The sequence below is a fragment of the Zea mays genome, chromosome 4 (assembly GCF_902167145.1).
Source record: "Zea mays cultivar B73 chromosome 4, Zm-B73-REFERENCE-NAM-5.0, whole genome shotgun sequence".
Classification (NCBI taxonomy): Eukaryota; Viridiplantae; Streptophyta; class Magnoliopsida; order Poales; family Poaceae; genus Zea; species Zea mays.
In genome coordinates this window covers 222,278,596-222,298,389 of record NC_050099.1, presented here as the reverse complement: position 1 = coordinate 222,298,389, position 19,794 = coordinate 222,278,596, and the positions used below count along the sequence as shown (strand labels likewise).

The 19,794-nt window shown below is 46.0% G+C and overlaps 1 protein-coding gene across 1 annotated transcript; it reads right to left on the bottom strand.

The window, feature by feature from the left end:
* Positions 1 to 14,888: 14,888 nt before the first annotated feature.
* Positions 14,889 to 18,315, bottom strand: LOC100382777 (uncharacterized). Its single transcript, NM_001175486.1, has 6 exons — positions 17,996 to 18,315; positions 17,183 to 17,304; positions 16,824 to 17,091; positions 16,209 to 16,270; positions 16,042 to 16,123; positions 14,889 to 15,344 (listed from the first exon to the last, which is right to left on the bottom strand). Exons 1-6 carry the CDS (start codon positions 18,219 to 18,221, stop codon positions 15,241 to 15,243), a joined length of 864 nt encoding a protein of 287 aa, NP_001168957.1. The 5' UTR covers positions 18,222 to 18,315; the 3' UTR covers positions 14,889 to 15,240.
* Between the last annotated feature and the right edge of the window lie 1,479 nt (positions 18,316 to 19,794).

The following is a 19,794-nucleotide window of genomic DNA, read 5'->3' as shown; positions in this document are numbered from 1 at the left end:
CACTTAGAAAAATATTCTACAGCCACCACAACATATCTTAAATTGCCTTGTGCTGGTGGAAGTGGGCCTAGCAAATCGAGGCCCCATCTTTGCAACGGCCAAGTGGGTTGTATTAACTGAGTGAGAGATGAAGGTTGTTTCTGGTCTCTTGCACATTTTTGACAACTTTCACATTTTTGGACTAGCTCTGCTGCATCCGAAGCTGCCTTCGGCCAGTAAAATCCTTGTCGAAACACTTTTCCCAGCAAGGGTCTAGACCCAATGTGAGATCCACACAGACCTGCGTGTATCTCTTTCATTAATTCAATACCTTCAGCTCTTGATAAACACTTGAGAAGTGGAGAACAGACTCCATGTTTATACAATTCCCCTTCTATTATCACATATGGTCTTGTCCTTGCCTCCATTCTCTTGTTATAAGCTTCGTCATCTGAAAGACAATTGCCTTGGAGGAAAGATATAATTCTAGTCCTCCAATCTTCACTATGTACTGGAGAAATAGTAAGCACTGATCTCTCCATGAGTTTTACCGAAGGTGCTTTTATTGTTTCAAAAAATACTTCCGAAGGTAGAGGGAGCCCCTGAGCCGCTGATTTGGCTAGCAAATCTGCATGCTCATTTTCACCTCTTAGAATATTCTTTGACAGAAAAACCTTCGAAAGAAGCCTCCAACCTTCAAATTGTATCCAGATATCTTTCAAGCTTCGGATCTCTTGCCATGCTACTTTTGTCCACATGGCCAGAAATAACTTGAGAATCAGTCTTTAGGATGGCCCTTCTTATTCCCGTTGCCCTTAGCTTCCGAAGCCCCAACATAAGTGTTTCGTATTCAGCAATATTATTTGTGCAACTGAAATCCAGTTTGGCTGCATAACATGTTTTGACTTTTGAAGGTGCCACTAGGACCGCAGCCACTCCTGCACCGAAGGTTCCCCAAGAACCATCGCAGAACACTGTCCAAGCTTCGGCGTCTTTGTTTATTTCTTCTTCGTGAGCCCCTGACATCCAATCAGCGATGAAGTCTGCTAACACCTGAGACTGAATTGAGGATCTATGCACATAGTCAATGGTGAATTCATTAAGTTCTGCAGCCCATTTCCCAATCCTTCCAGTAGCTTCTCTGTTCCTCATAATGTCCTTCAAAGGCTGCGACGAAGGAACAATTATGCGATATGCTTGAAAATAATGTCGAAGCTTTCTGGAGGCCATTAACACAGCATATAGCACCTTTTCCAATTCTATGTAATTTTTCTTTGATGGACTTAAAACTTCAGAGATGAAGTACACTGGATCTTGCTTTTTGACTTGGCCATCTTGCTTCTCCTGTACAAGTGCCGCACTCACTGCAGAATGCGAAGCTGCAATATATAAGAGCAATGGAGCCCCTGGCGAAGGTGGAGTTAACGTTGTTAAATCGATCAAATATTGTTTCAACTCTTCGAAGGCTTTTTGCTGAACTGGGCCCCATTGAAAGACTTCGGCTGTCTTCAGTATTTCAAAGAACGGCAGATTTCTTTCTGCTGATCTGGATATGAATCTGTTTAGTGATGCTAGCCTACCTACCAGGCGTTGAGCCCCTTTCATCGTACTTGGCGGTTCCATACGAAGGATAGCTTCAATCTTGCGTGGGTTAGCTTCGATTCCCTTCGTTGATACTAGACAGCCAAGGAACTTGCCCTTCTTTACCCCAAAAACACATTTTTCTGGATTTAACTTCAAACCAGCTTGCCTGAAGTTGGCAAATGTCTCTTGCAAATTAGCAATGTGATTTTCTTGCTTCGTGCTTTTAACTATGATATCATCAACATAAGTCAGCACATTCCTGCCTATTTTAGAATGAAGAACTCTGGTTGTCATTCTGCTGAAGCTTCCTCCAGCATTTTTAAGCCCCTCAGGCATCCGAAGATAGCAATATGTGCCACTGGGGGTTATGAAGCTAGTCTTCGGCTCGTCTTCCTTCTTCATCCAGATTTGGTGGTAGCCTGAGTAACAATCTAGTAGACTCATGAGCTCTGACGAAGCTGCTGCATCTACTAGAGAATTTATTCTTGGCAATGGGAACTCATCTTTTGGACAAGCCTTGTTAAGATCTGTAAAATCAATACACATTCTCCATTTACCATTGGCCTTCTTCACCATAACAGTATTAGCTAGCCACTCTGGGTATTTGACCTCTCTGATAACGCCAGCGCTAAGGAGCCTCTTCACTTTGTTCCGAGCACCTTCGGCTTTATCATCAAACATTTTCCGAAGCCTTTGTTTTCTTGGCCTGAAAGATGGATCCACATTGAATGAATGCTCAATGACATCTCTGTTGACACCGAAAAGATCATTGGCTGACCAAGCAAAGACATCTTTGCTGTTGAATAGAAATCTTAGCAAATTCTTTTCCTGCTCTTCAGATAATTGAGACCCCAGTAGTACCTTTTGTTCTGCTATATCTTCACATAGAAGCATAGGCTTCGACTGATCCGCTGAAGCAGCCTTCTCTCTTTTGTATCGATACTGCTCACAGGCTTCGGCTCCATCTATGTTATGGATTGCCTTTGAATCTGTCCAGTTTCCTTCGGCCTTCCTGGCAGCTTCTTGACTGCCATGAACAGCAATGGGCCCTTGTTCCGAAGGTATCTTCATGCATAGATATGCTGGATGAAGTATTGTTTCGAAAGCATTAAGTGTCCCACGACCAATGATTGCATTGTAGGGGTACTCCATGTCAACAATGTCAAACACAACCTGTTCAGTCCTTGTATTATGAACAAAGCTGAAGGTTACTGGCATTGTGATTTTGCCAAGTGCTACAATTTGCCTTCCTCCGAAGCCACATAAAGGATGCGTAGCATCATGAATCTTATCCTCTGGTTCTTGCATCTGTCTGAAGGCTTTAGCAAATATGATATCCGTTGCACTGCCTGTATCAACCAGAACATTATGGACCAGAAATCCCTTAATGACACAAGATATGACCATAGCATATTTATGAGGATAGTCTTTGAGTTGAAGGTACTCCTGGGAGAAGGTGATTGGGATGTGGGACCATTTTGACTTGATGAAGGGTCCCTGCACCCCAACATGCTGCACCCTTCTCTGTGCTTCCTTCTTCTGCTTTTTGTTAGCCGGCTCTGAACCTGAGCCGCCTGTTATCAGAAACACTAGCTTCGTAGCCGAAGATGCTTCGGCTTGGTTGCTGAACGAAGCCATCAGCTCAAAAGTGGAAGTGAGTTCACCGGAGGTGGGCGCCAATGTTGTGGACTTGTTCTCAAATGCTATGAATTAAGAACAAGGCAACATAAAATGTTAAAGGTTAAGGCCCTTCGCCCTTTGAAGCATTATTTCCCTTAGGATATAATGGTCTTTAGACGAAGGTCGTGAAGGACATGCCTTCATCATCGTAGCATATGTTAATGAAAGAAGAAGCATGTAAAATATAAGAGACAACATGAATAATCATATAACATTATTAACTCATCTTTTGTTATATAATCACGAATGAATGAGAATAACACAGGATTACATTTGTACCTTCATCTTGACAAAAGGAGAAAGTACAAGCGTGATGCACGAGCGAGTACAAATCAGCGTGAACAGTACAAGGTATTGTTCATCTATTTATAGGCACAGGGTGTAGCCTGTGTGAAATTACATTTATACCCTTTACAATAGATTACAATCATGACACAAACTATCATGGGTCGCTTTATCTTTTCATCATTAAGTCGGTGCAACCCTTCGTCTTAGGCATGTCGTTATGTCGAAGTTCCCTGGAAGGTAGCTTCGGCGTTATTTCCGTGTTGATCTTCCGAATGTGTTTCTTCTTACAGGACCTTCGGCTACGAAGCAGACCCCCAACAATAGATAAAAAGGAAAAAGCCCAACCTCTCCCTAGCCCCTCTCGGCCGGCCCACACCCCCTCTTCCCCATGTGGCCCAGTTCCTCTTGGCTTGCTCGGCAGCCCAGCGTGCCCCTCCCCCTGGCCCACCCGCGGCCCAACGCGGCCCTTCCCCAAACCCTAGCACGCGCTGGGGAGCGCCACCGCCGCCTGTGGGTGGGTCCCACCCACTAGGCTGCCCCTCCCCTGCTCGTCTTCCCCAACCACCCCTGCCCAACCTCCCTCTCTACCCTTCTCCCAGTCTCTCCTTCTCCATCGTGCCTTCTTCCCTCGCTGTGCGCACGGCCCGGCGGCCCTCCCGGGCGCGGGCGCGTGGCCCTCCGCAGCAGCGTGCAGGAGCGGCCCCGGCACGTCAGCGTGTGGGCGCCCCCCGGTGTGTGGGCGCTGCCCCCCGGCACACAGCGCAGCCCCGCACGGCGCGGTGGCCCTCGGCCCCGGCGGTAGGCGGGTTCGACTCTCCGGCGTGCGCGCCCTGGAGCTCGGCCGGCACGGCCCATGGCCTTGCGCGCGTGCGGCCAGCGCGGCCAGCGGCCGGAGCTCGCCCGGCGTGGCGCGCCCCCACCTCCTCGCACCCCCTGGTTCGGCCATGGCGCCCCAGCACAGTGTGCGGCCCCGGCTCGGCGGCCCGGTGCGGCACCGGCGTGGCGACCCGGCGCGGCGGCCCACCACAGCGAGCCTCCCCAGCCAGCTTCGGTGGCCTGGCGCGGCCATCCTCGACGGCCCGGCGTGGTAGCTTGCGGCGGCCCAGTGTCGCGCAGTGCCTTCAGCCATGGCGCCCGGCGCGTGCGGCCTGGCCCCGGTGTCGCGCGGTTCGGCCCAGCGCGGCCAGCCTGCGCGGCGGTCCGGCGCGCCCTTGCGCGCCCCAGCCGCGGCCTTCCTGGACGGTTCTTCCCTAGTGCGCGGCGTGGCCGAGCTCCCCTCGTGCGCGGCGCAGCCAGCGCGGCTCGAGCAACCCCAGCGCAGCTGCTCGCACCCTTGCATGTCGCACAGCACTAGTTCGTGGGTGAGATGGATTGTGGCCACATGAGATCCCATCGTATTGAATCATGAACGAGTACGTATTCAATGTGTATGCATAGAAGATACATCTGATCCTGTTCTAATTGTGATAACTTTGTAATCATGTCGAATGCACGTTAATAATAGTATTTTGTCGCATCACAGGTTTTGGCTAACTAGTGTACTGTTTGTTTGTCTAATGGTTAATAAAATAACATTCTAATTTAAGTGTAGCTTTAACTTGCCCTTTTATAAATACCTATTAATATGATTACGTCGATTCAAATGTTTGTGAATCAATACTTATTTAGTATAGACACGACATTTATTTAGTGGTTCTCGCGCTTCGTGCGTGCTGATTTACATGTCATTCGCGCGATGTCGCGCGTAAGGAGTCGTGTGTACTATTCCGCACGTGGTGTCGTGCTGGGCCACGCGTCATCCTCACGCTAAGTCATGTGTATCCGCGTGTCGTTCGTGCATCGTTCGCACGTGTCGTTCACGCATGTCGCGCGTGCTATTTTTGTGTGTGTCGTTCACGAGTGCCGCGTGTGCTGTCCGCACGCGTTGTCGCTCGACGTTCGCGGGTATCGCATGTTATCCGCGCGTGAGATTAAATCGTTTGCTTATAATCACTCATGGCAGTTAATTAACTATTTAATCGTCCACTATTAAACTAGTAAGTTAGTCATAACTATATAGTAGTTTTAATCTACATTTGATGTCAATGAATGTGATTGCGTCGAATTAAATGTTCTAACTAATATTTTTTAGCGTAAACGTTATAACTTCTCGACCGTAGCTTCGACTATCGCGGTTCTTTTCCTCGCGTAACCGTGGAAGCGCTCTCTATTTTATAATGCTTGTTTTGATAATATTTTATCTTGTATGGTGTAATGTTCTTATGCAAGTATATGTTTGCTTGTGCCAGTTTGTATTCGTTGCGCGTCGCGAATAGATCGTGAGCCGTTTCCGAGCTTCGAGGAATCGACAATCAAGCTTTGGCGACCAAGAGATTGAACTCTCCGAGTTCTACGAGATCGAAGACCCTGAGCATCTATTTGGTGAAGGCAAGTGTCCTCTGACCCATTATGTCATATTTACTTTATAATTCATTGCCTGCATACTATGAACAACATAAGGATTGAATAGCTTTCTATTTACCTTGTCCTTGATTACCTTTTGGGTTACTATGGTTAGCTTCATGCTAGCGCTTTACTTTAATCAATGAACATGATGAGATACAATGATGATACTATGGTTTTATTCTGGATATGATGATATACTTGTGGCATTTAAGGGGACTCGAGCTGTTTCTCGAGTGCCTCTCCGTAAGGACTAGTTCGTTGGATGACCGCACGGGAAAACAGTGCAACCATGAGGGTGGAATGGGACGCCCTTAGCTGAATAATTAGAGGAAATGGGGTGTAGTTTGCTTCACCGTCGTGCCATTAATGGGGCTCAGTGTATGCGGCTCGCTCTGCCAAGGTTGGTTCGCCCCTTGGGGAGGAGTGCGGTGCATTTAGGAAACCTAACGGGCGGCTACAGCCTCAGGGAATCTTTGTAAAGGCTTCATAGTGAATCCCTGGCCATTCACCTTGGGAGTGAATAAGGGTCTTGCAAGCCTGAGCTAGAAAGGGAATCATGACTTGTGGGTAAAGTGCACAACCTCTGCAGAGTGTTATGAAACTGATATATCAGCCATGCTCGCGATTATGAGCGGCCAAGGGAACTCCATTGATTAGAGATACTTTGATCAGAGATGGTTGGTTTACAGGTGGTGATGAGGATGATGGTTTTGATTATGATTATGGTAATGATAAGTGGTATTCTTTCCGTTTGGAAAGGGTACTTTTGGGTTAACAACTTGGGTTAATGTTAAAACCTGGCTCTCTACTAATAATAATTATCTGATCAACTAAAAGCAACTCTTGACTTTAACCCCACATAAAGCTAGTTCACTACAGCCAAACGGGACATTTGCTGAGTACGTTGATGTGTACTCACCCTTGCTTTCACAAAAACACCAGGTTGCCTTTGGTGCAATCTATGCTTAGGTAAAGAAGAAGGTGTCCAGGCGGATATCCAGGAGTTCTAGGACTTCGACGAGTTTGAGGATTAGGCTAGCGACCTCCCCCAGTCAGCTGCTTGTGGTGGGTTGTTTACGTTGGCTATGTTTCGATTATGTGTACTTTGATTTATATTATGTAAATGGCTCTAGTCTGTAATATTATTACTTACTCTTTATTGTAATTCGAAGCATTGTGCTATGATGAGTCATTTATGTAATCGCTGTGTACGTGAATTACTGATCCTGGCACGTACATGGTTCGCATTCGGTTTACCTTCTAAAACCGGGTGTGACATCCGGGCACAGTATTTGCTCTGCCGAGGCTGGTTGCAGAGGTTCTTGATTTGGTTTTGTTAGTCACCCTTCCTTTGGGGAGATGTACTGTGTTTATCAAACTGGAGAAACCTAACGGACGGTTATGACCTCTGGGAAATCTTTGTAAAGGCTACATAGTGAGACCCTGCTAGGTCACCTTGGTAGTGATCAATGGAGAGTCATGATCTCCGGGCAGAATGGGAATCACGGCTTGTGGGTAAAGTGTGCGACCTCTGCAGAGGATTAGAAGCTGATATATCAGTCGTGCTCACAGTTATGAGCGGCCTTGGGATCCTCTTTGATTAGAGATACAGATGATCTGAGATACGATGATTCTATTTATGGTTTTGGTTACGATGATGATAATGATGTTCCTCGATGAGGAATATGATTCACGGGTCGGTATTGCTAAAACTTGGCTTCTACTAATAATAAATACCTGACAAACTAAAAGCAACTGCTTTGACCCTAACCCGACATAAAGCTAGTCCACCTCAGCCAAATGGAACATTTGCTGAGTACGTTGATGTGTACTCACCCTTGCTTTCACAAAACACCAGGTTGCCTTTGGTGCAATCTATGCTCAGGTAAAGAAGAAGGCGTCGAGGCGGATCTCCAGGAGTTCTAGGACATCGACGAGTTCGAGGATTAGGCTAGCGACCTCCACTAGTCAGCTGCCTGTGGTGGGTTTGTTTACGTTGGCTACGTTTCGATTCTGTGTACTTTGATTTATATTATGTAAATGACTCTAGTATTTAATATTACTACTTACTCTTTATTGTTATTCGAGGCATTGTGCTATGATGAGTCATTTATGTAATCGCTATGTACGTGAGTTCTGATCCTGGCACATACATGGTTCGCATTCGGTTTACCTACAAAAACCGGGTGTGACACGTTGCCCCCATCCACTAGAACTTTCTTGACTCAGCTTTCTTTGATCACGGGGTTGACAAGAAGAGGGTACTTGCCGGGGTTATCGAAGTTGAGCCATCGATTAGCTCGCCTGAACGTAATGGAGTGCTCCGACCATCAGTATGGCGTCGGAGTACTGTGGGTCACCACCAGGACCTGTCGGTCGGTTAGCTTCTATTGCCTCTTTTCTTTTGGGACCCATGGCCCCCAAAGATGACATTGACCTCCCTGTCAATGCGAGGGAAGACCTTGCCACCATGCCCTTCCTGTTATGGTAATTGTTCTGGTGCAGCTTGCTCTTCCTGTGGCGGAGGTGGTAGGAGCAGTTGGAACGATCGGGCATTGCCGGCTGAATTTTTGAAGTCCTTGAAGTTACACGTGGTGGGGTGCATCTCCTTGTGATATGGGCACTGGGCGACGAGGATCTCGTCTAGTGTCCGGGTGTTGTTGCCTTGTGGCGCACCATGGGGTCGGGTCGCCAGGGGTCCCGCGGCATGCCCTTCATCTCTCGGTCTCTTGTCCCAATGCTTGTCCGACTGCTAGTATTCTTTTCCCTTTTTGATGTTTGGGGTGCGGGCTTCATGTGGCCGATGAGGTCCTGGCCTGTTCGTTGGCAGTGATGTAGATGTCTGCTTCCCGAAAGAGTTGTTCCGAGGTGGTCGGAGCTTTTTGGAGGATGGCTCGGATGAAGGTTGAGTCATTGGATCCACAGTGGAAGTCCTCGATCATAGCTGGCTTAGCAACGTCAGGAATGTGATTCCTCATAGTCTAGAAAAGTTTTAGGAACGAGCAGAAGGACTCATAACTTTAGCGCTTGATGGGTTTGGTGTCCCACGGTTGCACCGGTTTGTCGGAAAGGGATTGAAAATTCGCGACAAACCGATGGCAGAAGTAGGTCTAGTCATTGATGCAGTGGCGGTGAAGGTGTCGGAGCCACTGTAGTGCGTCCTGCCAGAGAACAATGGGCCAGTATGCTATCATGACATCCCCTGTTGCCCTGGTGGCCTGGGCGGCCGTTGTGTAGACGGCCAACCAGCCGTCTGGGTTTTGCTTGGGCTCATAGTTGTCGACATTTAAGACCTTGAAGTTGGGTGGCCAATGGATCACCCGGAGCCGGGGGGGGAAGGGCTGAGACTCCGCACGTCCCCCGGGCCTCCCGGCAGTCTTCCAGAGCGTGGTCGCGATGGTGGTCCCTGGGCGGCGACTGACGTTGAGCGTCCCATAGCCTCTCCCGAATCAATTGGCCTGGTGCTGGACTATTTGTGGAGGTCGTGGCTAATTACGTCCTTGTCGCATAGTTGTGCGCTGGTGCGTCGTGATCCCGGTCGTATTCTTCCTGCCACCTTATTTCACTTTCTTGCCGACGATGGCGTGAAGCATTAATGTTGCTTCACGCGTCTCGCTAGCTGTTGATGACGTGGCGCATGTCCGGACCAGGATGAGTTGGGGGAAGAAGATGGTTTGCCACCTGGGTAAGGATCTGTCGGTAGCCCTCCGCGTCTGGAGTACAGGGCAGGTTGTTGGCGATTTGGGCTAGAACTCCATCGACTTCACTCGACGTGTGCAGGGCTCGAGCGAAGTCGGGTGGCAGGTTTTGGGGAAGGAGCGGATTGTCACGTCGATGTCTATCATCGTGCTCCGCTCATTCCTGCTCGTGATCCTAGCGTGACGGCGATCACGAGGTCGATAGTTTCGGCATTCGCAAAGCACCCTGTCGTCAGGAGTTTCTCATGCTTCTGATGCCTCGTCTCGAGATACGGGGCTAAGTGGGGTCCCGCTCTCTGGCCTCGTGATGACGTCGAACGTTCCAACGCATGTTCCGACGTTGATGTGCCTCACGATGTGGGGCCTCCTCCCCCGACATGGTGGGCTCGTCGTCAGAGATGGTAGCGTCATCTATTCTTCCCTGGATAAAGAGGACATCCGGGAAGTAAGAGCTTGGTGCCATCTCTCGTGTTCCGACCGTCTCCCATGCGGACAAGACAACTAGGATAGCCTTTGGTTTTGCTCCCACGGCTATGGTGGGGCCGGGGCCTTCTGTTCCTTTTCTATGAGTGATCTGGGTCCACACCCGGGTGGGTGACGTAGACAATGGAGTCCGCCGCGCCAAGTGGGTCACATGGGTCACATGTGCTAGTATAGCCCTAGACCTAGCCGACGCTATCGCGGTCCTGTGTGGGGCAGGGCTGGTTGAGGTCTTCGTGCTTCTGAGTTCGTCGGAGTAGTCCTTGCTGTGGTCAGGTGGCGCGAGCCTGCATCCGCGATCGGAGCCATGAGAGAAGATTCATTTTTGGCTGGATCCACGATGCGGTGCAGGACGCCTTTCCGGTCTGCGATCCAGGAGAGGGATCCAAAGCGAAAAGCCTCCCCGACGTTGAAGACGATCGTGGTGTTACAGACGATTACCATGGAGTCGTTGTGAAACAACGTCACACCCCCTACCTGGCGCGCCAGTTGTCAGTGTTTATGACCCGACTACGCACTACGGGGTACCCCGCGTGGTTCTTTTGGGTAGGACGGCGTCGTTGATCGTGACTCGATGGTACGCATAGGTGCACGTCGGAACATAAGGGAGTTATACTGGTTCGGGCCGCCTAAATGTGTAATACCCTATGTCTTATTGGCGTTGAGTATTGAATTTGTTGGTGATGCACAAGTTACAGATGAGTAGTGGGTAGCGATGGATAAACTCTCCTATCAATCTAATGTGTGTGGTTGGTACGAGAGGGATGATGAGATCGTTTTGTAGGGTACCCTCTCAGCCTTATATAGGTGACCGGAGGGATATCCCTTTATAAGTCGTGAAAACTTATCTAGACCTATCTACTTTCGCTATTATTACGCGCCGACTCTTCCGGTGGTTATCTCCTTCCGAGCTTGGCGTCAAACAATCAGCTATCCTGCCACACGAAGGGCACGTTATTCGAAATCTTGTTGGATCTTCTGCGATACACGCACATAGATAACGTCTTGATGTCGTGCTCTTCGGAATCCTTCTGGAAGAGTTATGTTATCCTTCCGGCAGCACTAGCTTCCCATGTGAGTCGGCCTAATAGCATAGCTTGGCCTCGACTTATTGGGGGTTTGCTTAAGCGGCCCATGGGTCGTGTCCATGCGACGATGACCCATGGTACATCTATCTCCCACAGTCCCACTCCTACGCCTTTGATACAGACTAGTTCATCGACACCAAATCAACCTTCCTCTAGAACGAGTGATGTGTAGGCTCATTTTAGCGGTATAGTTAGCCACACACTATGTTATAGAGCTTTTTAAGTGACCTTCAAATTTCATAAAATGACCTTAGGCGTTAATTTTTGTGGAGCTCCGCCACGCCAGGACATGATGTAGTCTGATCCACCGATTTCCTTTGAATACCGAGAACAGGAAGAATGGTCCACTAGCTCCTTTTGAATACAAAGAACAAGAATGGTCCTCCAGATCCTTTTGAGCATTTAACCAGACATACAATTCCATGTTTTTACTTCATATTGCACAAATGCTTCACTTTATTACATTATCCTTTATAGCCAACTCACACAAGCATGATGGACCTATTGGTTGCACATGACTCTGCATTTATAGAAAAACCAGCAAGCTTGCGTACTCCTGTGACAACTGCAACAAAGTTGGGAAAATCAAGGATGTCAAGACTAACAAGAAAAGTGATGATGTGAAGACCAACAAGAAAAGGTGGCCGTGCTACTACGAAGGCAAGCAAAACAGATGCTGCTATTGGCAACTCTCTTGTTATCTCCAACACCTACTTGTGTCCATCACCTCATATTCACTAATGGCAAGACATTTTTTCACTCAAACATTTGATCTCACATTGTAGCAAAAGGTAGTTCACATTCTAACAAAAGGTGGTGTGCGTTACATAGTACTCTTTATATTACATGACATTTATTCCTTCTCAATCACCACAGCCAACAACATCCAAAGAACAGTTCTGCCTAGCAAATACGAGGCATTTTAACGACCATAACCTAAACCCACCAAAGTCCCAACTTGAGCATCTAAACTGAGAATTGCCCAGCTCCGTGCGCTTCCTTTGTTGTCGTCCCAGTGCAAGAATGTCCTTTTCCTTAGCTATCCTGCAAAGCATACAAGCAACTTTCCTCCCGGTGCCAAAATGGGCAGGAGGTTAACAAAGAACACAACGTAGTTAACAAAGCTTCTTTGGAGCAGAGCTCTTCAGTTCAACTTACCCTGTGTCTGGGGCCATGTAGAAATTGTCATAGCGACTATGGCCGCGTGAACCTCAACAATTTGCCTACAATTCAGTCTAGGAGTAATCAACGGTGGCTTCCCTTTCGTCCTGCGCCTAAATGACGATAGCACACACAATTCCCCAAGCCGTTTACCCCACCCACTTCATGAATGCAGAATCTGTGGATCCCAATTTGGAGCGCTGTGGGCAGCTTCAAGCTACTGATTTGGGGCTAGGGTTTGGCGTAGCAGACGATAACGAGACAAGAAAAGGGAGGAGAAAGAGTGAACGAAGGGGCAAATAGAGAAAAACAGAGGAAGAGATTAAATAGAGACGAGGAGAGAGCTTGTCCAATCTAAACAAGTAGTAGGGCCAATTTGTAAAATTTCCAGTAATCGGTGCCATTTCTCCTTACAGAACTGGCATGTAACAGCAGACCAACGTATAAGCTTGGAGCGAGATGACACGTTACAATATAATATCAGAGACATTAAACTGCAATTCCATTAGTCTTGGGAGCTGGACGACAACTCAAGAATAGTTTAGAGATCGCCATTTTCTCCTAACTTTCATAATTGGAGCTCTTTTATATTGATGAAGCGTATCCAAAATGGTGGATCCACAGTACATAAATAATTAGATAACCAGTTCTTCAAACTACTGGATACAATCACCTACAAGCCTCGAGTATCGAGCAACTGAGCGCAGGGTATCGTCAGTGCGTCTTAATCTGTAACAATTTCAAGTGTCACAGTGCTAGGTGTCGTAACAGATACACAGAACTAGAGTTCAGCAGTTCACAACTCGGTAGAAGAGAATATTCATATAAACCATTTAGGGCTAGTTCCAGAACTTAGGGGATTCCGGGGATTGAGTGCGATATTAGTCAATCTCCACTCAATCTCTAGGATTCCGAAAGGGGATTTAAGTTTCCAAATTAACCCTTAGTATGAAGATTCACACTGATGGCAAACACATGTAAATATCGTATAAGGGCTAATTTAGGAACTCCATTCCTCTAAGGGATTCTCATTTTCCCAAAGAGAAAATGAACTCATTTCCCTTCCATTTCTTAAAATCCTTTGGAAAAATGAAGTTGCCAAACTAGCTCTAAATATTAAAAAAAATGGAACAGGCAAAGTGCAATAACGCACGACTGATAAAAAAAAACGTTCACGACGCAGCAGACATGCAAACACACAGACTGACGCAGAAACGACAAAGCAGTCGAAAAAATGGCAACAGCAACACACATCTGGCACGCAATAAGCAGGGACTTCAAAGAATTGCAAAAGGCGAAGGCACAATCCGATAGGTCAACAGGGGTTAGAAAGGCAAATTAGCACATTCCGATAGGTCGACAGGGGTTAGAAAGGCAAATTAGCACACACCGAAATGTAGTTATTAATGCAAACCACTGCAGTAAACACATAAGGCCATGCATTAAACTGTTAAGGAATAAGCATACCTATTGGGTAAATAAATTGCACAGCCAGTTTCAACACATCATGTGAAGCAATTCGTAAGACATTCAACCCATTAAGCAATACGCATATACAATATAACAGCCATCTGAGAATGAACACAAATAATACCAAGAATTTAATTAGTAAAATGACACGGATTGGCATATACTACTTCCGTTCTCGAATATTTGTGGTCCGCTAGTCCATTTTTGAACTAAAATGCAACAAATAAAAAAGAACAGAGAGAGTACATCTTTAGGAAGACAGATGAAAGGAATCAATGAACAGAAGATTTCGCCCAAGTGACATGCAGTGGATCTAAATTAAACCAAAAGCTACATGTTCTAGAGCAGACCATTTCAATGCATGAACACAACTGAACTTTGTATTACCTGAGTACAGATGCATGACTGAACAGTGCATGGCTACTTCAACAATGCTTATGGAAACAGGATTGGACTGGCATTGCTGCATCCCAATTTAGTTCACTATATGCAAACAATACCCTCGCACTCCATGTTATTTGTAGCTTAGAAACACATGCAGATCAAAATACTACCTCTATCCCAGAATGTATTACATTTCATTAACTTTGCATCTTGATCAAATCTCAGTTATTGAGTTATTTCTCACAAATTACTACAGATACCCCAAAAGCTCCAAAGCAGTTCACAGTAATTTGGACCAACAACAATCACATCAAACTTAAGGAAAATCAATTTGCTTCTTTAAGAGAAATGTACTCAGATTTATTATGCCAACGAAAATTTCAAAAGTTCACTATCAAAGTTTCAATCAGCAACTAATATCCATTTAGTATAGCTGATCTTCGAGGAACTTAGCCTTACAAAATAAAGTCAGAAATAGGCACAGTAGCCCCTGACATCCTTTGGTGCTTAACTAAGGGTGTCAGTGGGTTACAACATAGTTCCTAGGCAACCACAGTTTTACTAATCCTAGATTAAAGTACACGATTTTGGTATATGGGCAAGAAACACCAATGGGGCAATATGCATTACTAAAATAGGCTAACATCATCTAGTTTTCATTTTCAAAACAGATAATCCACATGATAACAAACTCAAATTGTCTCGGATGTGAAGCAAGGTAATGAAGTTACAGTAGACCACAATAGCTAAGGCAGCAGATACAGTATGTCGAATAACTTTCCATGCCTAACACATTATACGGCATCTAATAACATATGGCAGAATATCACTTATTGCATTGTCCCTTTCACGCATTCACGAAATGAGCTGACGAACCCTAAAAAGCCACCGCCCCGAAATTCAGCGCATATCGAAGCGTTAGCCCACCGTAGTTGGATCGCTCGTATAAACGATAGGTTCGGCAACCACGAGGTCCGCACGTCTTAACGCCTACCGCGAGGCCCACCAGCTGACCTTGGACCGGGAAAGCGTGAGAATTGCAGACGCAAATGGGCTGAATCACGCTCGTGTTCGTCAAACTTATAACCTGCAAAACGAATCGTGATGGTTTATATTGCTCAGGTCGTCGCGTGAACAAGAGATCGGACCGTAATAAGAATAGGAAGAGTTGTGTTTTTTGCCTTCAACCAAAGGCCTACTCCCCCATGCAGATCAAGATGGAAATACAAATCTTAGATCCAGTAGATCAGAATGCTAATGCAAATCTTCTTAAATTGGCAGGGATGCTGACACAAAGCAAGCTCAAAGTGTAGAACCTAAGAACGCCTAGGTTCCATACTCTGGTCATGAGTTTCTCAACTTGGTAACAATTCCTAGATGTAATGTATTAGAAAGGGCATAATGTGCACTTGAATAGGAAGCAAAGCGCAAAAATTCATGACTCACCAGTCCTATTAAATGCACGAAAATATTAGCTTGTTAGGAAATGCTGAGTGGTGTTGCCACTTGCCTCAGTGCTTTGAATAATAGATGGGTTTACCCAGCTTCCTGCTATAACTAATATATGAACTAATTCAAAAACTATTACCACACGCATTAAGTTAGATGCGGAATGAACAAGAATTTACCAATTCCAAAACAAGCTTCACGACAAACTATAGACATGCAACATGCATGATAGAATTTAACAAACATATACATGCAAAATTTAAAGTCAACAAAGCAAAGAATCAGGAAATCAACACAACTACACAGTCCATATCCACATATATAAGAAGTTTCACCTTGTAATGCTTCCAGAGCAATTGTAGCCTGAGCAGGGTTGTCAAAATCAACGAAACACAACACATGTGGATCTCCACCAGGCTGCAGAAAGGTTGAGAGATAAGAATCATCCATCGCTAGAGCAGTAAATTTCTAATGGGTCAAAGGGTGCAGATAGTTAACTTACATGTCTGGACTCCTTGTTGACAAGACGAACTTCACGAAAACCAACAAATGGGCGAAATATATCTAAGGAATCAAAAGGTTAAGGAACAAAAATATTTTAAGAGAATGGCAACATACACAGGTACCGCCAATCAGTACTTCAGATTAAACAAGACTTGAAGCATATAAACAGAAAGAAACCAGAGAAGATGAACAATATGAAGATTTAGGCATTGTTTGGGTACTCTAGTCACCATAATCCACATGTATTGAGGTGTACCCCAATCCACACCCCAATCCACCTCAATATATATGGATTGTGGTGAATACTACAGTACTCAAACAAAGCCTTACAGAGTCGGGGAGCACCATAAGTCTTTCAACAAAAGCAGACAAACTGTAGAATGTGACATTTAAGGGCTTGTTCGTTTCACCGTTAATCCATGTGGATTGGGTGGTATTGAGTCGGTTTAAATCCATAACAAGTCAAAATCCATCCCAATCCATTTCAATACACATGTAATTGGAATAACCGAACAAGACCTAAAGGGGGTCAACGGAATGTTCAAAGCTAGCAAGACACATTTAGAAAAATAAGTTTAGCAAAGGACAATAATGATATTTTGGAGAAGGATACGTGAAACCTCCCGTCGTGTGCAGTTTGCAGGTAAGCCCTCAATATATAGAGTGCTTGATGCATCAGGCGGAAGAGGTGGCTCAGGTCTGCCACCATATCCCATCCCTCTGCTGTCCATACCAACAACACCCATCATACGCTGACCATCAACACCATAGCCAGCCATCCCTGCAGCCATTCCAGCACCCATCCCTGCAGTCATCCCTGCAGCCAATCCAGCACCCATCCCGGCAGCCCTAGAAGTGTCATTTGCACCGACGGAGGCCATCTATGAATTTATCACACAGATAAAAGGCATGTCAATAACTCTGTGCTCTGACCAAAAAAAAGGTAGTACAATATGAAAACTGTGTTTGTACCCCATTGCGCAAGTAACGGTCATAAGATGCCCCAAGTGTGTCGTTCTCTCTGAGGGAATGGTATCCTGACCTGTCAGTTTCACGTGGATAATATCCTGTCATGTCTTGCCCACCAGACACATCTGCGAAAATGGAAGAAGAAATCAAAGATCACCCCCAAGCCTCACCTCCAACTATCGCGTGTAACCAAGATAACGATTTCACCAGAAAGTTCAGGATTTTGTTACAGAAGACAACTACAAAAAAAACTCCCGGTCTCAGCTTCACTTTTTTACTGATGACTATTTTAATAAGTTTGAATAGTGAAAAAATCCCTGAGCACCAAAATCGACCAATCAATAGGCCGACCGATCCAGGAATACATGAAAAGTGCAAGATCAACGATGATTTTGTTTCTGTAAAAGCCCTGTGATACGGCAAGTCGGCAAGCATCCTTTTCCACCCTAAGCCAAATCAGCATATGGCTAAGCAATATCATTACATAATTTTCTCCCCAAATCAACAATCCCAACAACTGTAGCTCAAGAATAGTCAACAAGGACACAATTCTCAATATAGTGCAACGAACGTAGCTTGTCACCTAAACTATGGCAGACAGCCCAGATGCATGGAGAATCTCCCAACCAAAACTGCTCTGCAGATCTAAACGCTGGATCTAAAATTACGAACCTAACAACCAGCAAGATACTCCTAAATCCCGCAAAGCACAGGCAACGAGGAGATCGGAGTCGGAGGGGGGAAATAGCCACAAAAAAAACAAGATCTGGTGATCGTCCCGTACAAAAAAAAAGAGGGGAGGGGGGGGGCACGAACCACCGAAGTCGGGGCGCGCACGCTTGAGAGGCGGCGCAGCGGCGGCCTGCTGCGCCATGGCGGCGGCGGCAGCCTGCTGGTTCATAGCCGCCGCCGCACTCCCGACCGTCTGGGCCGCGGCGACGGTCGCCGCGGGAGCCATCCCCGCTGCGGCCGCCGCGGCGGCCACCATCGCCTGCTGCTGCTGCCGCGCATCAGCGTACCTCCAGTAGTTCTCGGCGGCCATGGCGTCTGATCGTGCCGCGCGGCGGGTGTGGCGAGGCGAGGGGAGTAGAAGTGGACAACTGCGTGCGGCTAGGGTTTCGGAGCCGAGGTTGCGTTCTGGCAAATCTGGTCTGGGCGACTTGCGGAAACAATTGGGACGGGCAGGTAATTGAGGGAGTCGGTCGTGAGGCTGGATACTTGGGCTGGGCTTTATGCTATCTACAGCTGCCCTTTCGATCTCAAAACTTAGCGTACGCTTGGTCCGCTTTTTAAACTAGATTAGCTGTTAAAAAATTTAGAATAGATTTCTAAAAATCTACATATTTCTCTAGTTTAACTTGGAATCAACTTTTACCCTACATTTTCTAAATTTTTATCATACATGTTACAAACGATTTTGATCATATAGAATCTATGTTTGACAGTTGTTCCAACCAAACAAAATATAATTTTTACAATCGTCGTTCACAACAGATTTCTTACGTCTCACAGTTAGAATCGAATTTTTAGGAATCTACTCGAACCAAATAGACCCTTTGATGTTTTGCACGATTATATATAAGATAAGCTAATGGTAGCCTTATAAAGCAGTTTCGCGGATGCTTGACACGGATATATAAAATAGGAAGGATTGGTAGTATGTTTTATTTAGTAAGAATATAGAAAATAAACTCATTTCGAGTTGAGAGCGGAGCGGACATGAGAAAGGGGAGAGGGAGACATCTACTGGTACATAGAGATGGGAGAGTATCCAATTTGGGGTACGCGTGGAGTCAACACCCTTTTTCATATGCATTCACACTCCGCTAGAGATGTGTTAGTAACAGATGACCCTTTTTCGCATGAGGGGCACAATAGGGGTGCTACTGGACATAGCCTAAAAGTCAATCAAGTGGCATGAGAATACAGCTCAGATTAGGAGAAAATGTATCTAATGTAAAAAGGTATCTCGCTACACTTTTCGTCATACCATGTAGATTTTTTCAAGGCATGCAACTTCACTCTAGCTGTTAGGCTTTCTCCAATGGTGTAACACCCTGAATTTGGGTATAAAATTTCTTCTCTAATGTCTACCAAATTCAGGTGTTACCTCTTGTTTCTCTCTCTAGTCTTCCTCTCTCCTCTTTTTATTAGAATCATGTCTATTAGGTCGGAGATTAACTATTTCTTTACTCTATATCAAAACCTATGTGAGTCATGGGACGTTGAATCATGCTAGGCATAAATTATCATTTTGTTTGATGCACATGTTTGAATTGTTTGAATTTGAATTTGGAGCATGTTTGAATTTGAATTCAAAAGAAAAAAACAAAAGGAGAAAGGATTAGAAATTCGGGAATAAAGGAAAAAAGGAAAAGAAGCCCGAAGTCCCCCCCTCCTCAGCCCGCTCGGCCCAGTTAGCCACGCCCGCGTCCGCTGACAGGTGGGCCCCACGTGTCGACGCCGCGTCTCACTTTGCTCGTCCACTCTCTCCCTCTTAAAAGGGAAATGGGGTTAACCATTTTCTATAATCGATTTTGGTGGTTGATGTACAACACAAACCACATGACTAACTAGTTTGTCTAGATATCATTTATCTCAGATGCATAAGGTTC

Bases quoted from the DNA above. Each gene is read 5' to 3' on its own strand.
- LOC100382777 (NM_001175486.1), bottom strand. From the start codon at position 18,221: ATGGCCGCCGAGAACTACTGGAGGTACGCTGATGCGCGGCAGCAGCAG. The intron at 17,305-17,995 runs GTTCGTGCCCCC...CCATTTTCGCAG, and splicing joins TGCGCGCCCCGACTTCGGTG to ATGTGTCTGGTGGGCAAGAC. The intron at 17,092-17,182 runs GTACAAACACAG...ATAAATTCATAG, and splicing joins ACCGTTACTTGCGCAATGGG to ATGGCCTCCGTCGGTGCAAA.